At 41.5% G+C, this 14,753-nt stretch overlaps 1 protein-coding gene across 1 annotated transcript; it reads right to left on the bottom strand.

Annotated features, from left to right (window-relative positions):
- Window positions 1–952: 952 nt before the first annotated feature.
- Window positions 953–11,258, bottom strand: LOC311035444 (mannose-P-dolichol utilization defect 1 protein-like; the record flags this gene model as incomplete). The annotated part of the gene is made up of 7 exons (XM_084043644.1): window positions 953–4,581; window positions 5,081–5,191; window positions 5,699–5,817; window positions 7,638–7,723; window positions 9,151–9,283; window positions 9,818–9,883; window positions 11,129–11,258. The coding sequence occupies 7 exons, from the start codon at window positions 11,256–11,258 to the stop codon at window positions 4,456–4,458; spliced, it is 771 nt and encodes a 256-aa protein (XP_083899770.1). The 3' UTR covers window positions 953–4,455.
- Between the last annotated feature and the right edge of the window lie 3,495 nt (window positions 11,259–14,753).

Raw genomic sequence — 14,753 nt, 5'->3', positions numbered from 1 at the left:
CCACAATAGCTGAAAAGTATGAATGCAGATCATGTATGTAGCAAGCAGAAGCTTGCTGCACTATCTTTAGAAGAGAAAAAACCCCAGCATATTATATGGAACCAAAGACATTAATATTCATTATTACCATCAAAATTATACAGTAAAATTCTAGTGTTACTTTAACTCTGATAAGAGTACAAATGGAACCAAATGGACACTTATGGGTCTATTTGGTTCCATTTGTACTTTCTCCGAGTTAAATTAACACAGTGAAAGTTACAGTGAAAGTTATTTTTAAACAACTAATCACTTCTAAGTCTTAAACCACACATTCTGTTGTTGCTTGTGGCCCATTTTGGTTGGTCATGCATGTGAGCGGAGAGGCACTGAGACGCGAGAGAGGGGACGGATCGGGGGTTTGGTTGACCACCTGACTGTCACCAAACAGAGAGAGAGAGAGAGAGGGCGAGAGAGAGAGGAGATGGAGGAGAGAGTGGAGGAAGGGTGGCAGGTCTTTTCAGAAAGATGGAGGGCGTAGGGAATGAAAAGAAACGAGAGACAAAAGAAAAGAGGTGATTGATAGACAGACGTCGTGAAAAATAACATTATGGTAAAGAGGGCATGAGAAAAAAAAAGAAAAAAAAGAAAAAGGAAAAATGTGATGACAGCTTTGAGAGGAGAACAGATGAAAACACTTGTTTGACTGTGACAGAAAAGGATGAAATGTCAAAGCGAATTGAGGGAGAGGTCCAATTTTCTGTATGCCAACCTTCTGCAAATAATCTAAATCCAGTCTCCAGTGAGTTTTTAAAGTGTTGATGATTGACTCAAACCACATCCACTGTGAGGAAAAAAACACCAGACTTTATGAAGGTGATGTCGGTGAAAGTTTGTCTCCATCTACAGACACCAGAGTGAATCACACCTCTGTTGACAACAGAATCACAACCACTTGTTGCCATGTAACCAGAAAAAATATTTTTAATTCTCATTTTCAAGTCAACAAAAAAACAAAACAAACCTCATTCACCAGAATCAACATTAAAATAAACAGCATTGTGTTCCATTTCAATACTGGCTCAATACATAACCACAACATTACAGTATATGCTGCTGGAAATGCAAATCACACAACAAACTTCTTCATGGGCTGAATAAAAGAAATGTTTCGCCGATTCATAATTGAGAAAAGACAAAAAAATCTGATCCCAATACTGTGTTCTCTGGAGTTCTGGTCCCATTGTCTCAGTTAGGCCCATTATTAAACTACTAAATCACGCATAAAACGGTGACTAAATCAGATATCCATCAGATAATTTGTCCCCCTGCCCCCCCCCCCCCCTGCAATTTGCAGAGACTGAATGTGATTTCATTTCATGGTTTTGAGTCCAGCTTCTAAGGATCAAATGCAAAAAGGTGCAACAAACATTACATATCGTAAAATAACAACCATTTGGTTCCCTAGAGTTCACAACCCAAGCTACATAGCTTGACATTCCTAAAAGTCATCAATTTCTTTTTTGTTGTTTTTAAACAGTTACGAGTGCTACTTCTGCCGTACCATGAATAGTGAAAATGGCAGATCAATAAGCTCACAAATCGTAGCGATGCGACGAGTTATGAGCTTTTCCCCCCCGCTATTTTCAAAACATCTATAAATGGGTTGAACATGGTGAAACATATTGACAAAAGGCGTTCACAGTACAACTCTCCCAGATGCAAATGTGCCTACTGGTAATGTTTTCAGAATGAGTTCTCCTCCTAGAAGAACAGTGGTTCTCAACCAGTGGCTTGGAGCTCAAAAGTGGATTGTGAGATCTTTTGACAGGGTTTTCCAGATAAGAATGACTCCAATAATTGTTGTTAATTCCTGACAACAATGCAAAATCCAGGTCCTAGAGTCAAACCTGTTGAGAATCACTGTTCCTGAGGTTTCTGATCAATTCTATTTTGTTCCAAGTTGGAAACTGGAGAATGTCAGCCTGGTAGAACATGGTCAAATCAACAACAATGTCCAAACAACAATAAATAAGTTGATGACGGAACGCACTGAAGTTGAAATAAACATCAAAGATGCTTTGCTACAAGCAGAATCTGCATGATTCTGATGAACTGAATCAAGATAGATGAATTGCACTATTATTTGCACTAGTTAAGACTATGAAGTACTTATTTATTCCATTTGCCTTTTAAAGAGTATTGTAGGATATATGTAGGATTGTAGGATGTACGTTTTTTTCCGTCTTGTCTTTTTTTAAAGCTCCAAGATTTCCTATGCCTTCGTGCAAATGGCAAAACGTCTATTCTTTTCTATTCTTGTAGCAAAGCACCTCTGATGTTTATTTCAACTTCTGTGCGTTTCGTCATCAACGTATCTTTAAATGTGTTGACAGCTCATAATCACCATAATGTAGAACGTCAACCTGAACATGGTCAAGTCAACATGGCCGTCCAAACAGCAGTAAGTATAAGCACACACTGGCAGGTTTTTTCCATGGATTATCGTACACAGTGACTTGAAACCTATACACTTGGCTGAGCCACTATGCAAAGTGTGCAGGAGTCTAAACCAACCTTTCTCCCAACCTGGGGGTCCTTGGGGGGGGGGGGGCGCCAAACATCACAGTGAGGCCTTTTGAGGTAATCAAACATGGTAAACATGTCGCACAAAAACTGTTGTAACTTCTAAATAAGTCCTTGCTTTTATCCAACTCCTAACTGTAGCTTTAACATAGCTAACTAGTACAGCAATAACATTGTTAAATGTAAACATGTCTGGGAACACGTGTGCTCAGCTTTTGTCAGACGTAAGAAGGGGGGGCACCAAGAATAAAATGTCAGGAAGCAACTGGAAAAAACAACTTTGATTCTATCAATTTCCGAGTCATACTAAGGCCATCTTCTAGGTGATTATACATTATAAAACATAGTCACTGCATTTGGGATGACGTAATTTACCAACCCACTAAAACCTGCCGTTGTGTACGAAGCTTTGCTGTACTGGACGGAATGAATCTCCAATCAGAAGTAATGATAAAAGAGCGCGATGCGTAGAGACGGACCGATGTTCATAGATCTCTGCCTACCAATACATACATCTGGGGAAATCTAAACGCAAATGCCAGAACAGAGGGGAAAACGGCTTTGGATATCAATCCTGATACCGTCCCAATAATAATAATCTTAATTTCAGATCCATGGGTCCATATAAAAAGAAAGCAGCATAGAATATGGACCGCCCTAAAAATCTTGCAGAGTTTTTAACATTTCTGAATAGTTCCACTCTGTTCTAGCCCGTATATTGAATTTAGATCAGGGGTCTTCAAAGTTTTTTCAGACCCCTTAGCTGAGAGAGAGAGATGAAGCAGGGACCCCCCACTACATGTATATATTGTATAACATCGTGTTGCAGAAACCTTTTCATAGATTTCATAGATAGCTCCATAGACTTGTTTAACTGAACTGCCGTCACTGTTAGATCCACGTTAATGTGTATTTTCACCCTTCACTTTCCCTCTACACCAAACCTCTTTGCCTAAAATAGCCGATCTACAAGCACACAACGCCTCGACCTGCGAGGCTTTGTGAGCTTGTAGATCTGCTATTTTTGACTAAAGTTCTCCTCAGAATAGGAACGCTAGGGTTCAAGTGGTTAATGTAAAAAAAAAGGAAAAAACTATCCTATCAATCACACAGCCATTCGGTGGACCCCCCGTAGTAACTCTGAGGACCCCCTAGGGGTCCCGGACTCCCCTGTTGAAGACCCCCTGATTTAGATGTCCCCAGACATTTCAGTAGGCGGAGATCTGTGATCGCCTGGCTATACGCAAGACTACACCTCCTCCCATGACTTTTCCCTCACCTGAGATTAAACACCGCTGGAGTATCGCTAAACTAACACTGAAGGACGTTTCAGACGGGGGAGCGATTGACGCGCCTTGCAATTCATTTTCAATGAGAGGCGGGCGATTATTTGGGAGGGGCGGTGAGGCAAGCAGGCGCAGTCCCGTGAGATTCTCGTGCTCGTTTTATGCACACGCCCGCGGGCGGCAAGAGCCGGATTGTGGTCAGCTTTCCACGCATTGCGCAGGAGGACAAAACAACAACGCTCGCGTCAATAGTCCCGTGTCTGAAACGGCCTTTAGGCCATGTACATGTCTGCACTAAACTTGGTTGGCATGCGACGTAATCATCGCATTCACATCTGATGGGCAAATCTAATATAGTTCATCGTCTGCAATGGAGTGTTTGCACTGGGTTGGTATGTGATATTATATTTAAGATATACATTTGGCCCAGGGAGAAGGCTCACGGATTGGTTCGGTTGCAATCGAACCGCAGCTCCGAACTGCAGCTGCCAACCAACCGCCGTTTACTGACCGACACGAAAACTGGAAAGGGAAGAAGATTTTGCCCGACAGTACATTGTTTTAATTGGACCTGGCTATTATTATCATCATCATCTGCCTACTACTACTGCAGTTTCTTCTTCTTCTGTTCCGGAGAGCTGTTCCAGTAGTACGCCACCTGGAGGGCGATGATGCCGTTACAGGAGGAGGAAATGACGTAGGTGAGGGCCATCAGCGAGTCTCCCGTTTCCTGTGGAGGAGGAAAATAGACTTTTCATTTATCGATGTAGATTACAAAAAGAACAGCCCTTTGGAAAGGACAGACACGAGCCACTACAATCATTACACAGGAGGACACATTTTTCTGCAATCTTATAAACTGTGCAGACCCAGTCGAGTGCTCCAGTATTTTATTTGGGTAGTCTCTCTTTTTTTTTCTCTTTACATTTTTTAGGGTGTAATGGTTTGCATGCCTTCCAGATTACTGGCTGAGACATACACTTAACCACTTAAACTTCAATATCCTTATTGAGGAGAAGGCTTTAGTAGAAAATAGCAGATCGACAAGCTCACGAAGCGTTGCGAGCTTGTCGATCAGCTGTTTTCAGCGAGAGCCTTCCCCTCAACAACAGAAACCAGACTTTGCTCAACCATACCGTGGTTAAAGAGAGCATCCAAACGTGTGTGTGTGTGTGTGTATGTGCGTGCAAGCGCACAGGCATGTACAGGTACATGCAGTGCTTTCATACCTGCACTGTGGTGAAGATGCGAGCGAGAGATCCGGCGAACAGCAGGAAGACGGAGATGGCAGACAGCTGGCCTGTGTGGCCGTTACGGAAGTTAGCGGCCGCCTGGATCAGCTGAAACAAAAACATACACGATCCGTTAAAACGTGTCTGTCTGTGTCTGAGAGAGAAACACTTTCATTCCATCCTGATAGAATATGTTTCATAAGCAGCTCAATGGTTAGATGGTGATTCATTGGTTCTTGATGTGAGGTTTGACTGACATTTCATCTTCACCATTATTACCTGTATGTGTAAACACAACTAGAGAACGTACAAGAATGACTTTTTTGAGTTTTCTACGATAGATAGGTAGGTTTTTTTGGTCATTTTTAACCTTAAACTAAACTCGAAAAATAGCCGATCTAGAAGCCCACAACACATCACGCTTCGATGCATTGTGATCTTGTAGATCGCCTATTTTTGGTGCACAACCCCTAACCCTAACTCCAGCATGAAGTTACCATAAAAGTAGATTGTCCTCACAATGTCTATGTTTCAAATTCTACTAATACTTGTGAGGACATTTGTCCGCTCACAAGTATAGTAATACACACGCACACACACACACACCAAACCCACCCTGCCGATGATGATGGCCGGCATGTTTGAGGCCTGCATGCCGGTGACCACTGACGGAGGCGTGACAGGGGACAAGACCAGGGCAGTCAGGCCAAAATACACCACCAGAAACACTAGACCTGGGGTAGAACATACACATGTTAATAGAGTATTAACATGTATGTAACATGTATCGGAAAAGCTGCCAATACTGCCTAAAATGCTGGTATCGTTATGTATGCCAGTCTATGCCATTCCCATACCATCTAGAAATACCATACCAAGAAATTGCAGATTGATGCTAAAGTCGTCCGTACCAGCACTGACAAAAAAAGGATAGTCATTTTGTATTTTAAAAACGAAATGCCAGACGCCAGAGGGTTAACCTTTTGCTTTTATGAAATATCTGAGATCATTAGAATTTTCTGGAAGATTGAACATTCTATCGCTAGTTTGACCCAACATAAGTTTTTCAGAAAACTCTTAGAATTTAGAACAGTGGTTCTCAAAAATAGCAGATATACAAGCTCACAGTGCGTCACTTCGTGCTGCGCTGCGGGCTTGTACATCTGCTTTTTTGAACATTTTTGAAAAATCTTTAAAGGGTTTTCGAATTCTTTAACACAAATCTTTGTGAAAAAAACATTTTCAGATGGGGGGGGTTCCGTGGCAATCAACAAGCTTACAACACTAAGCTTGTAGATAAGTCTATTTTCGGTGCATGGCATGCTTCCATAGTAGACTTGCTGACTTCTATGGAATCCAAATGACAGAACTTTAATCCATGGAAACGCAGGTTGAACCAGTCTGACTGCCTACGTGTGATTTTCTGCACACGTGGATTTTATATTTATTGTCAGGCTTTCCCCCCCCCACACTGAACATATAATCTTCTGCTACATGCAGAACCAAAGCAGGACATTCAGGCCAAACAAAGCTTACTGATAGGCGAAGGTTTTCCAAAAACGTCCTGTTGGGCAAAAACCTCTCATCTCCATATTCTTCTAACTTTGTGTTTTTTCATAAATTAACGCCCTACTTGATCATACTACAGCGTCACACAGGAGCATCAAAAGTAGCAGATCCACAAGCTCGAAACGTGGCGTGAAGCGACACATTTCCAGCTTGTGGATCTGCTACTTTTGCTATTTTAGTATTTTTTTATTTGAATCCTGAAAAGTAACAGTTTTGGGCATTTCAACCTGACAGAGACGATATATTAGGACTTAAAGGGTTAAGTCCTATTATAAGTTCAAGTATATATAAGTTACTATACAGCTTCGCGGGTTCAAGTAGATCAGTGGTTTTCAAACTTTTTTTGTGTCCCAAGGTACAACCAAAGGTCAAAATCTCAAGGCACATCTGTATTCACATCCGTGCAGAAATAGCCTCTATAACACCTGTTATCACTGTTATAACTTTGTAAATGTTTTTTGGGGTTATTTTCTAATGCCAAATAAAAAGGTTTAACCACTCATCTATTTCATACTTTCACAAATTTTGAGAAATATACAATCTACAAGCACACAATTGTGAGCTTGTAGATTAGATATTTTCGAACATTTGTGACAAATACAATACAATGACTTGTTCAAAATAGGGATGCCAGATTGAAAAAGTTGTTAAAATATCGTTTCGTTGGGTTTAGAATTTACCTCTGTATTTGTTAAACGAGTGTGCACTGCACATATAAAAAGGTAATTCATAACTTTTTGTATAGTTGTATATATTGTAATAATAATGCGTGGTTGTCACAAAATCCCAAGGCACACTAGAACTTCTCACGGCATACCGTTTGGAAACCACCACAGAGTAGCTGGCAGAATATCACACTTATCACGTGGGACTGTGGTGCAATAGCATACAAAACAGCGGTCGACTGCGTAGAGCAAATCCAGCTCGAAGCAGCTTGTGACATGTGATGTGTTCACTGTGTTGCATGCATGGGGTGATGGTTTACCTCGGGCAGTTTTCCCTGCGTAGTGCTGGATGAGGAACCCGATGGTCACCGTCTGCAGCATGAGGAAGAGGGCCTCCCCCCACGCACTGCGGAAGATCACACACATATAGTTCATGAATCGTTGCTGTCGGGCAGAAAGCAACCATCTCAATTTTTCAACTTTTTTTATTTATTTTATAAATCACTGCTATTGAACAACTTTTACGTCTGTGTGTGGGTTTTACAAATATTGAACCAATGAAAAGAATTAAAAATGGCTTCTGACTAAACCTAACACATTCAAGTATCTGACAATGTATAAAGGCACCATACCAACTTTGATGAGTTCATATTTTGGACATAGTTGGCTTCTGCCCGACGGCAGAGATATATAATAATCACTGTGTAACATCAAGTATTTGGCAGGACATTTTTTTCTGAGTCCAATTGTCTTTCAATTGTGTCTTTCATATTGTGTGTGAGCGATTGTTTTCTTTTCAACACGGATCTATAGAAATGTCATGTCAGCATGCATGCTCTGTATGTGAGCATCCCAACCATCCCAATACCCACCTGGCGCCCCCTGGGGGCCACAGCCCCCACTTTGAAAACCTGTGGTCAAACACTGATTTTGTCTATGTCGAGCAGAAACCTCTCATCTCCATATTTTAACTTTTTGTGTTTTAACAAGCCCTACTTGATCATACTACAGCGTCACACAAAAGCATCAAAGGTAGCAGATCCACAAGCTCGAAAAACGCCTGTAACAGAGAGAGGTCCTCTGTTACTGATGTTTTGCACAGTTGTATTTTGCACAATGATTTTAAGTATTTATTGAATTATAATCATGAAGGGCAAGTGCAATGTGTAATGGGTATGAGTGTGATAAGAGAGCAATATGTTTGACTAGTGTAATATAGGGAATGCTGGGTGATTATTGAAAGCTTAACATGTCCCTGTAAATTGTGCATGTGGCCAGAGTAATTGGGCTGGACCAAGTCAGAAGGGCAGAGGGGGGTTGTAATGTGTAGTTGGAATTGCTATGGATATTGTGTAATGTAGTATGAGAATCATTGGTGTAGTTCATAGAGTTTTAATGGATGTCATCATGAGAGTTAATGTTATCTGTATTTATGTATGTCTATTATTCAGTAAGCTACCCCTTCACATGGTTGAGTCCAAACTAATTGCCTCCAGCTGAGTATAAAAGGCTGCCAGCCACAAACACACTCAGTTGGTGGTAGGATGAGAGCTAGACACCACCATGTCACCTGTGTGGAGAGCTGCCTGTGTTAATGTATTTTTTGTATTGTTGGTGAAACAATCAGAATAAATACACCTTTTTGGTTGCACCCTATCAAGGCCTCTGTACTAACTCCAACCGCAAGTCGGGCATTCTCACAACGGCACGAAGCGACGCGTTTTGAGCTTGTAGATCTGCTTCTTTTTCCATTTTTGAATTTGAAACCTGAAAAGTAACAGTTTTGGACCCGACAGACGATTTGCTTTTTTTTGGTGCTGTGTTAGTCAGTACCTGAAGGGGAAGTTGTTGGCTATGCTGTACGCCATGGTCCCTGTGATTGCCAGCAGCTCCAGCAGCACCGAGTTGAAGCTCAGTCCCTCTGCGCTCTTGGCACCCATCAGCTTCAAGATCTGAGGTAGTTTCACTGTCAGGTTGAAGAAGACGGGAGAGAGGGAAGGAAGGGAAGGAATAGGGGGGTAAGGAAGGAAGAAACAGACAAACGTATTTGAGGCCGGGAAGAGAGAGAGGTTTTGATGTGAGACTATCATGTCAATTATCTACAGCTAAAATGGTCAATGAGAGCAAGGAGGGTAACAGGAATGAGTGGAAACGAAGGAAGAGTGGCCACCTCGATGTAAAATTGGCTATTTGGTCCAAAAAACAGTCTTACGTAATGTAAAGTATACATGATTAGAACATGATTGAACATTTGACATTTAAGGTCTAATATTTCTACAAAACCTGTATCTCCAAACATTTTGGCCATAAACAAGAAGTTACACTTAAGTATGATAATGACGTAATGTGCCTTTTCACATCATGTATACTTTACATGACTGAAAATATTTGTTTTTTGTTTTACATTGAGATGCCCACTCTTCTTGTAGTTCTTGGCTAGTGTTAAGTGGTACAGGGAGAAAACAGAACGCATTAATAAGGGGATGTGAAGGTATCTTACCCAGTACAGAGCCCAGGATGATGCCAATCCCCAGGCCTTTGCTCAACACTATCTTCAGACATGGAACTGTGGAGGGAAAACAAACCCATTATTATTACACTGCACATAATAACCGCTGCATGGACGCATTTCACTGCAGACATTATGATGGGGAAATGCAGATAGATAGACATAACGTTAATTGGGAGAGAGAACACGGTAAACCGGAACACTCGCCCCAAAACACACTTGACCACCCCAGGCCCAGCGATTCTTATACTTGGATTAGTTTTACTGATGTTATAAGGTTAGGAATAAGTTTAGGGTTAGAGATAGTTTTACTGAGGTTATAAGGTTAGGAATAAGTTTAGGGTTAGGCATAGTTTACTGAGGTCATAAGGTTAGGAATAAGTTTAGGGTTAGGCATAGTTTACTGAGGTTATAAGGTTAGGAATAAGTTTAGGGTTAGGCATAGTTTACTGAGGTTATAAGGTTAGGAATAAGTTTAGGGTTAGACATAGTTTTACTAAAGTTACGTTTAGGAATACGTTTAGGTATAGCTTTACTGAGGTTATGTTTAGGAATAAGGTTATGTTTAGGCATGCGCGTGTGTGTGTGTGTGTGTGTGTGTGTGTGTGTGTGTGTGTGTGTGTGTGTGTGTGTGTGTGTGTGTGTGTGTGTGTGTGTGTGTGTGTGTGTGTGTGTGTGTGTGTGTGTGTGTGTGTGTGTGTGTGTGTGTGTGTATTATTATGTGATGATAGGATTATCCAGACAAATTACTCAATGAATCACCACTTGACTGGTGTCTTCAACATCCAATCAAATAGTGCCCTGTGTATAGTCCCGCCCCCAACGAGCTGTCACAACAAATAACCTTCACTACAGTCCTGCAAGTCCATGACTTCTTCCCATTTATATCATAATTTGCATTACTTTACATTGACGCCAACACATTCTGAACAGTTGCAAAATATCTGTCAATCTTAGGCAACAGTTGTCAAAAATAAACATCTGAAGTTAACATTTATACTACTACTACGAGCATTGCAGACCTGACTAAACCTCACGTAACCAGGCTATAGAAAGCCTGCTGGTTTCCATTTACTGTTCAGTGCTAACATCCGGTCTACAGCCCGCCTATTGTATCCGGTTATTTCCACCCCCACATAAATGGACACACACAGAACGTTTCTGTATCCGCTCTAAACCGGATGTAACAACTGCAAATGACATTGATCCCAGTCCGGTCCTGACAGTCGAGACTGACTTGAGTTGCCTCTCCACCACGAAGCAAACGTTTCATTTCATTTAGCATGTCTATACGTCTCTCACCGTCCAGAAAGTTGAAATCGAGGAAGAACTCGTCGTAGCAGGACTCCGGCATAAAGTAACTGACCAGAACATCTTTGAAAGGGTCCATGAAAGAGGAGGTCGGTTCAACTACAACCGTTTCAGCCGCCATTGTGGAGCGAAAATAACGTGACGTAGTGCTCCCGTGTGCAGCACATAAAAGGGTCCCCACTGATCCTCAGCCTCTCCTCTGCTCTCCTCTCCTGTAATGTACCATTACCAAAATGTACTTAAAGTACCAAAAGTGCAGAATGTCCCAAGTTCAAAATGTATAAAAAATCTTAGCTATTTTCAAATGGCTGAAATTTATATAGGGCTGAAGTGGTTAATGTATGTTTTGTAATAATAATCAAAATCTACAAATTAACTAGTAAGTTTTCATGTAATTATTGGAGTTAAAGTATAATATTTTCCTCTGAGATGTAGTGGAGTAGAAGTGAAAGTATTGAAAATTGGAAATACTCCAGTAAAGTAAAAATACCTCAAAATTGTTCTTAAGTACAGTACTTCCGTAAATGTTACTTTCCACTACTGCTTTTCTCTTCAATTCTATTTTGCGAGGTTCTCAAACCTTTAGGGTACATGGAACCCCTATATCATTTTATAATCCATTGCACCCTAAATTACATTGTTACTTTTCACTATACCACCTTTAATATATTTATGGAAGCATTTATTATTCTGCTCCTGCTAATATACCCATTTGTATCATTATGATTATTACTATGGTTATTATTGGCCTAGCTCGGCACAGACGAAGCTTTGCACAAATGTCATGCGAAGCCCACAAAATAATCCAACCATAAGATGATGGCGATGATGGTGTTGACCACAACATTCAAATTAAAGAATTCAAAGCATATGGGGTATGTAAATGCATAACATTTTCCTCAGATATGTCACAAGGAAAACTTTAGAGAATATCTGTTTCAGTTAGAACTGATTAAATTAACTTTGTACTTGACACTTAAACTGATTAAATAGAATTATACTCACTGTACTACCCACTTTGGGAAACCCTGCCCTGTTCTGTATACTATGTTGATCGGCCGGGCTGGGCCCCCCAGGGGTCTGTGGCACATGGCCGCACTCTTTCTACACAAAATCTCTTTGCCGAAAATAGACGATCTACAAGCTCACAACACGTCGCAGCGCAAAATGTTGTAAACTTGTAGATCTGCTATTTTTGCAGAATGTTCCCATATATGCGTATTTTAACATATCCAGAATAGTGATGCTCGGATTCATGTGGTAAATTTGTATTTGTATGGTTAAGATCCAATTCTTTGTAGACACAATCTTCAAGGTAAGCTGTTTGAAACACACTTCTGTGGAACAAAAGGTATTAAGAACCATGAAATAAACAACGACAAGAAGATATTAATATTCATTTTAATTGAATGTGCAAAAAGTGTCAAGTGCAGTGGGCTACAGGAATAAAAAGAGCAACAAAAAAATCCAGTATGCGGTAGGATTTTTAAGTACATGTGAAGAAGGAGGTGTGATACTGTTGGTCTATTTATATAGATATACTGGATATGTAGACATCGTCTATTTGCTATTAAAAAAATATCATGACAAAATGTTGCCAGGCTGACCTTAGAGTAGAGGCTGCTTTTTTTTGGGGGGGGGGAGCTTTCGCGAAAGCAGTTGCAGATGGAAAAGCTCACAAAGCTGAGCTTGTCGATCGGCTATTTTCAGCGAAAGCTTTCTCCGCAATAACAGAAAACAGAAAATACACTAGTATAGAGCCCTGAGGGACTCCTTTCAACCATGGGATCAAGCATCAGGGTTTGCCGGTACGACAGTGAGCACGGTGTCTCCGTCCATGCAGGCGACCACGGGGACCAGACTCTGTCTGAACGTGTCGGAGAAGAAGAACGTATAAATGTGACACCGGTTTCCGACATCGTAAAATGACACCTGACCCTCCTCGACATCCACGTACACCCCGACCAGATGAGGCGGGTCCTGGGCCCCCGGCAGCTTGGTCGGGGTGTCATCGGTGCAGGCCCACAGCTGCTGAGGTGTCATCCAAATGGTCCAGAAGCCAGCTTTGGGGCTCATGGGGAACCTTTTTTTCCTGGGCGCCGATACCGCCGTGACTCCTATCCTCCAGGTACCGCCGGGGGAGATCCGGACCTGCCAGTAGTGTCTGCCCGTGGCGATGGTGGCGTCGCCGAGGACGCAGGGCCACCCGTCGAAACGGCAGGACGGACCGGCAGCGGAGGAGAGGAGGGGGTGGGACGAGAAGGTCTGGAGCTGCGGAGCTTCCTGGACCTGCAGGCGGTCGGCGGAGACGAGCAGCCAGGGGTCACTGGTGCTGGGGTCCAGACGCACACTCACTGTGGTGGTGGAGTAGGGTGGAGAAACATTATTGTGAATCCACATGACAGGGGAAACAAATAAACACATTGTGAACTCAAATCAAGTCAAATAAGTAAATGTTAGGGAATTTCTGATTCATATTATACATTGTGTGTATGTATTTGAGTCTTTACTCAGACACAGTGTTGATTTTGACAGCACATTTTATTATCATAGTTTTAGTCATCACAGCTTAGTTTTTATGTCGTTTTTATTTTGTTTTCGTCAGTGAAAAAACGTAGTCAACAGACATTTTTCGTCATAGTTTTAGTCGACGAAATCAACACTGCTCAGACATAATGCTTATTGGTCAGGTAGACTACAGACTAGTAGATTGCTTCATCACTGCCTGCTTGAACTGCTATATTAAGAATGATGAAACATGATGACACTATGATATCTGTATGGGTCAAACTGGTATACGTATAGGTAAGAATAGATTTGATTCTGATGCCTTGATAGGGAAAGAAAGAGGGTATATAAGCAACCTGAAACTGAATGGAGGAGCCGTCAGCTGCCTGCTCCTGCTCGCTTGCTAGTTTAGCATGCCACATTAAACCTAGAACTCATGTTGTAAAATGTACTTTGTGCTAAATAAATAGTGAACATGCAGACTGGTGACTGGTCTGCCATCTTTGCTCAAAGAGCCTTTCTCCTTGAGAGAACCCACAACATAAACAAAAGACATTTCAAATAGTTTTAAATAGTTTACCTGACGCACTGAGAATCCACTGCCACACTGAAAGGCAATAATAATATCATATGAGTATGACTCTAAGGCAATGACATATAGGTATACTGTGTAAACAGTGAGTGCTAATTTGACTCTGAGAGTGTACGAATGGAACCAAAGAGAGAGAGCGAGAGAGAGAGAGAGAGAGAGAGAGAGAGAGAGAGAGAGAGAGAGAGAGAGAGAGAGAGAGAGAGAGAGAGAGAGAGAGAGAGAGAGAGAGAGAGAGAGAGAGAGAGAGAGAGAGAGAGAGAGAGATGACAGACATAAAACTTGTAGCAACGTTAATCTCTCTGAGCATTTCAAAAAGGCTTCATAAATAGAGGCTAATAAAGGAAAACCCAGTTTGCAATATACCTGAATTAGGGATGTATTTAGGACTTCCTTTTCCTGTTCTCCAAGCCTTCTGTTTGTTTGGCAGCCACACCTTTGATATTGCCTCCTGTCACACACAAGTTCACAACATTTTTGGTCTCAATGGAACTAAAATTTTAGACTGTAAAATGCAGT

Source organism: Gymnoscopelus microlampas, assembly GCF_963454915.1.
Source record: "Gymnoscopelus microlampas genome assembly, chromosome: 19".
Classification (NCBI taxonomy): Eukaryota; Metazoa; Chordata; class Actinopteri; order Myctophiformes; family Myctophidae; genus Gymnoscopelus; species Gymnoscopelus microlampas.
Note: the sequence above shows the minus strand (reverse complement) of the source record. Positions and strands in the feature narration are given on the sequence as shown.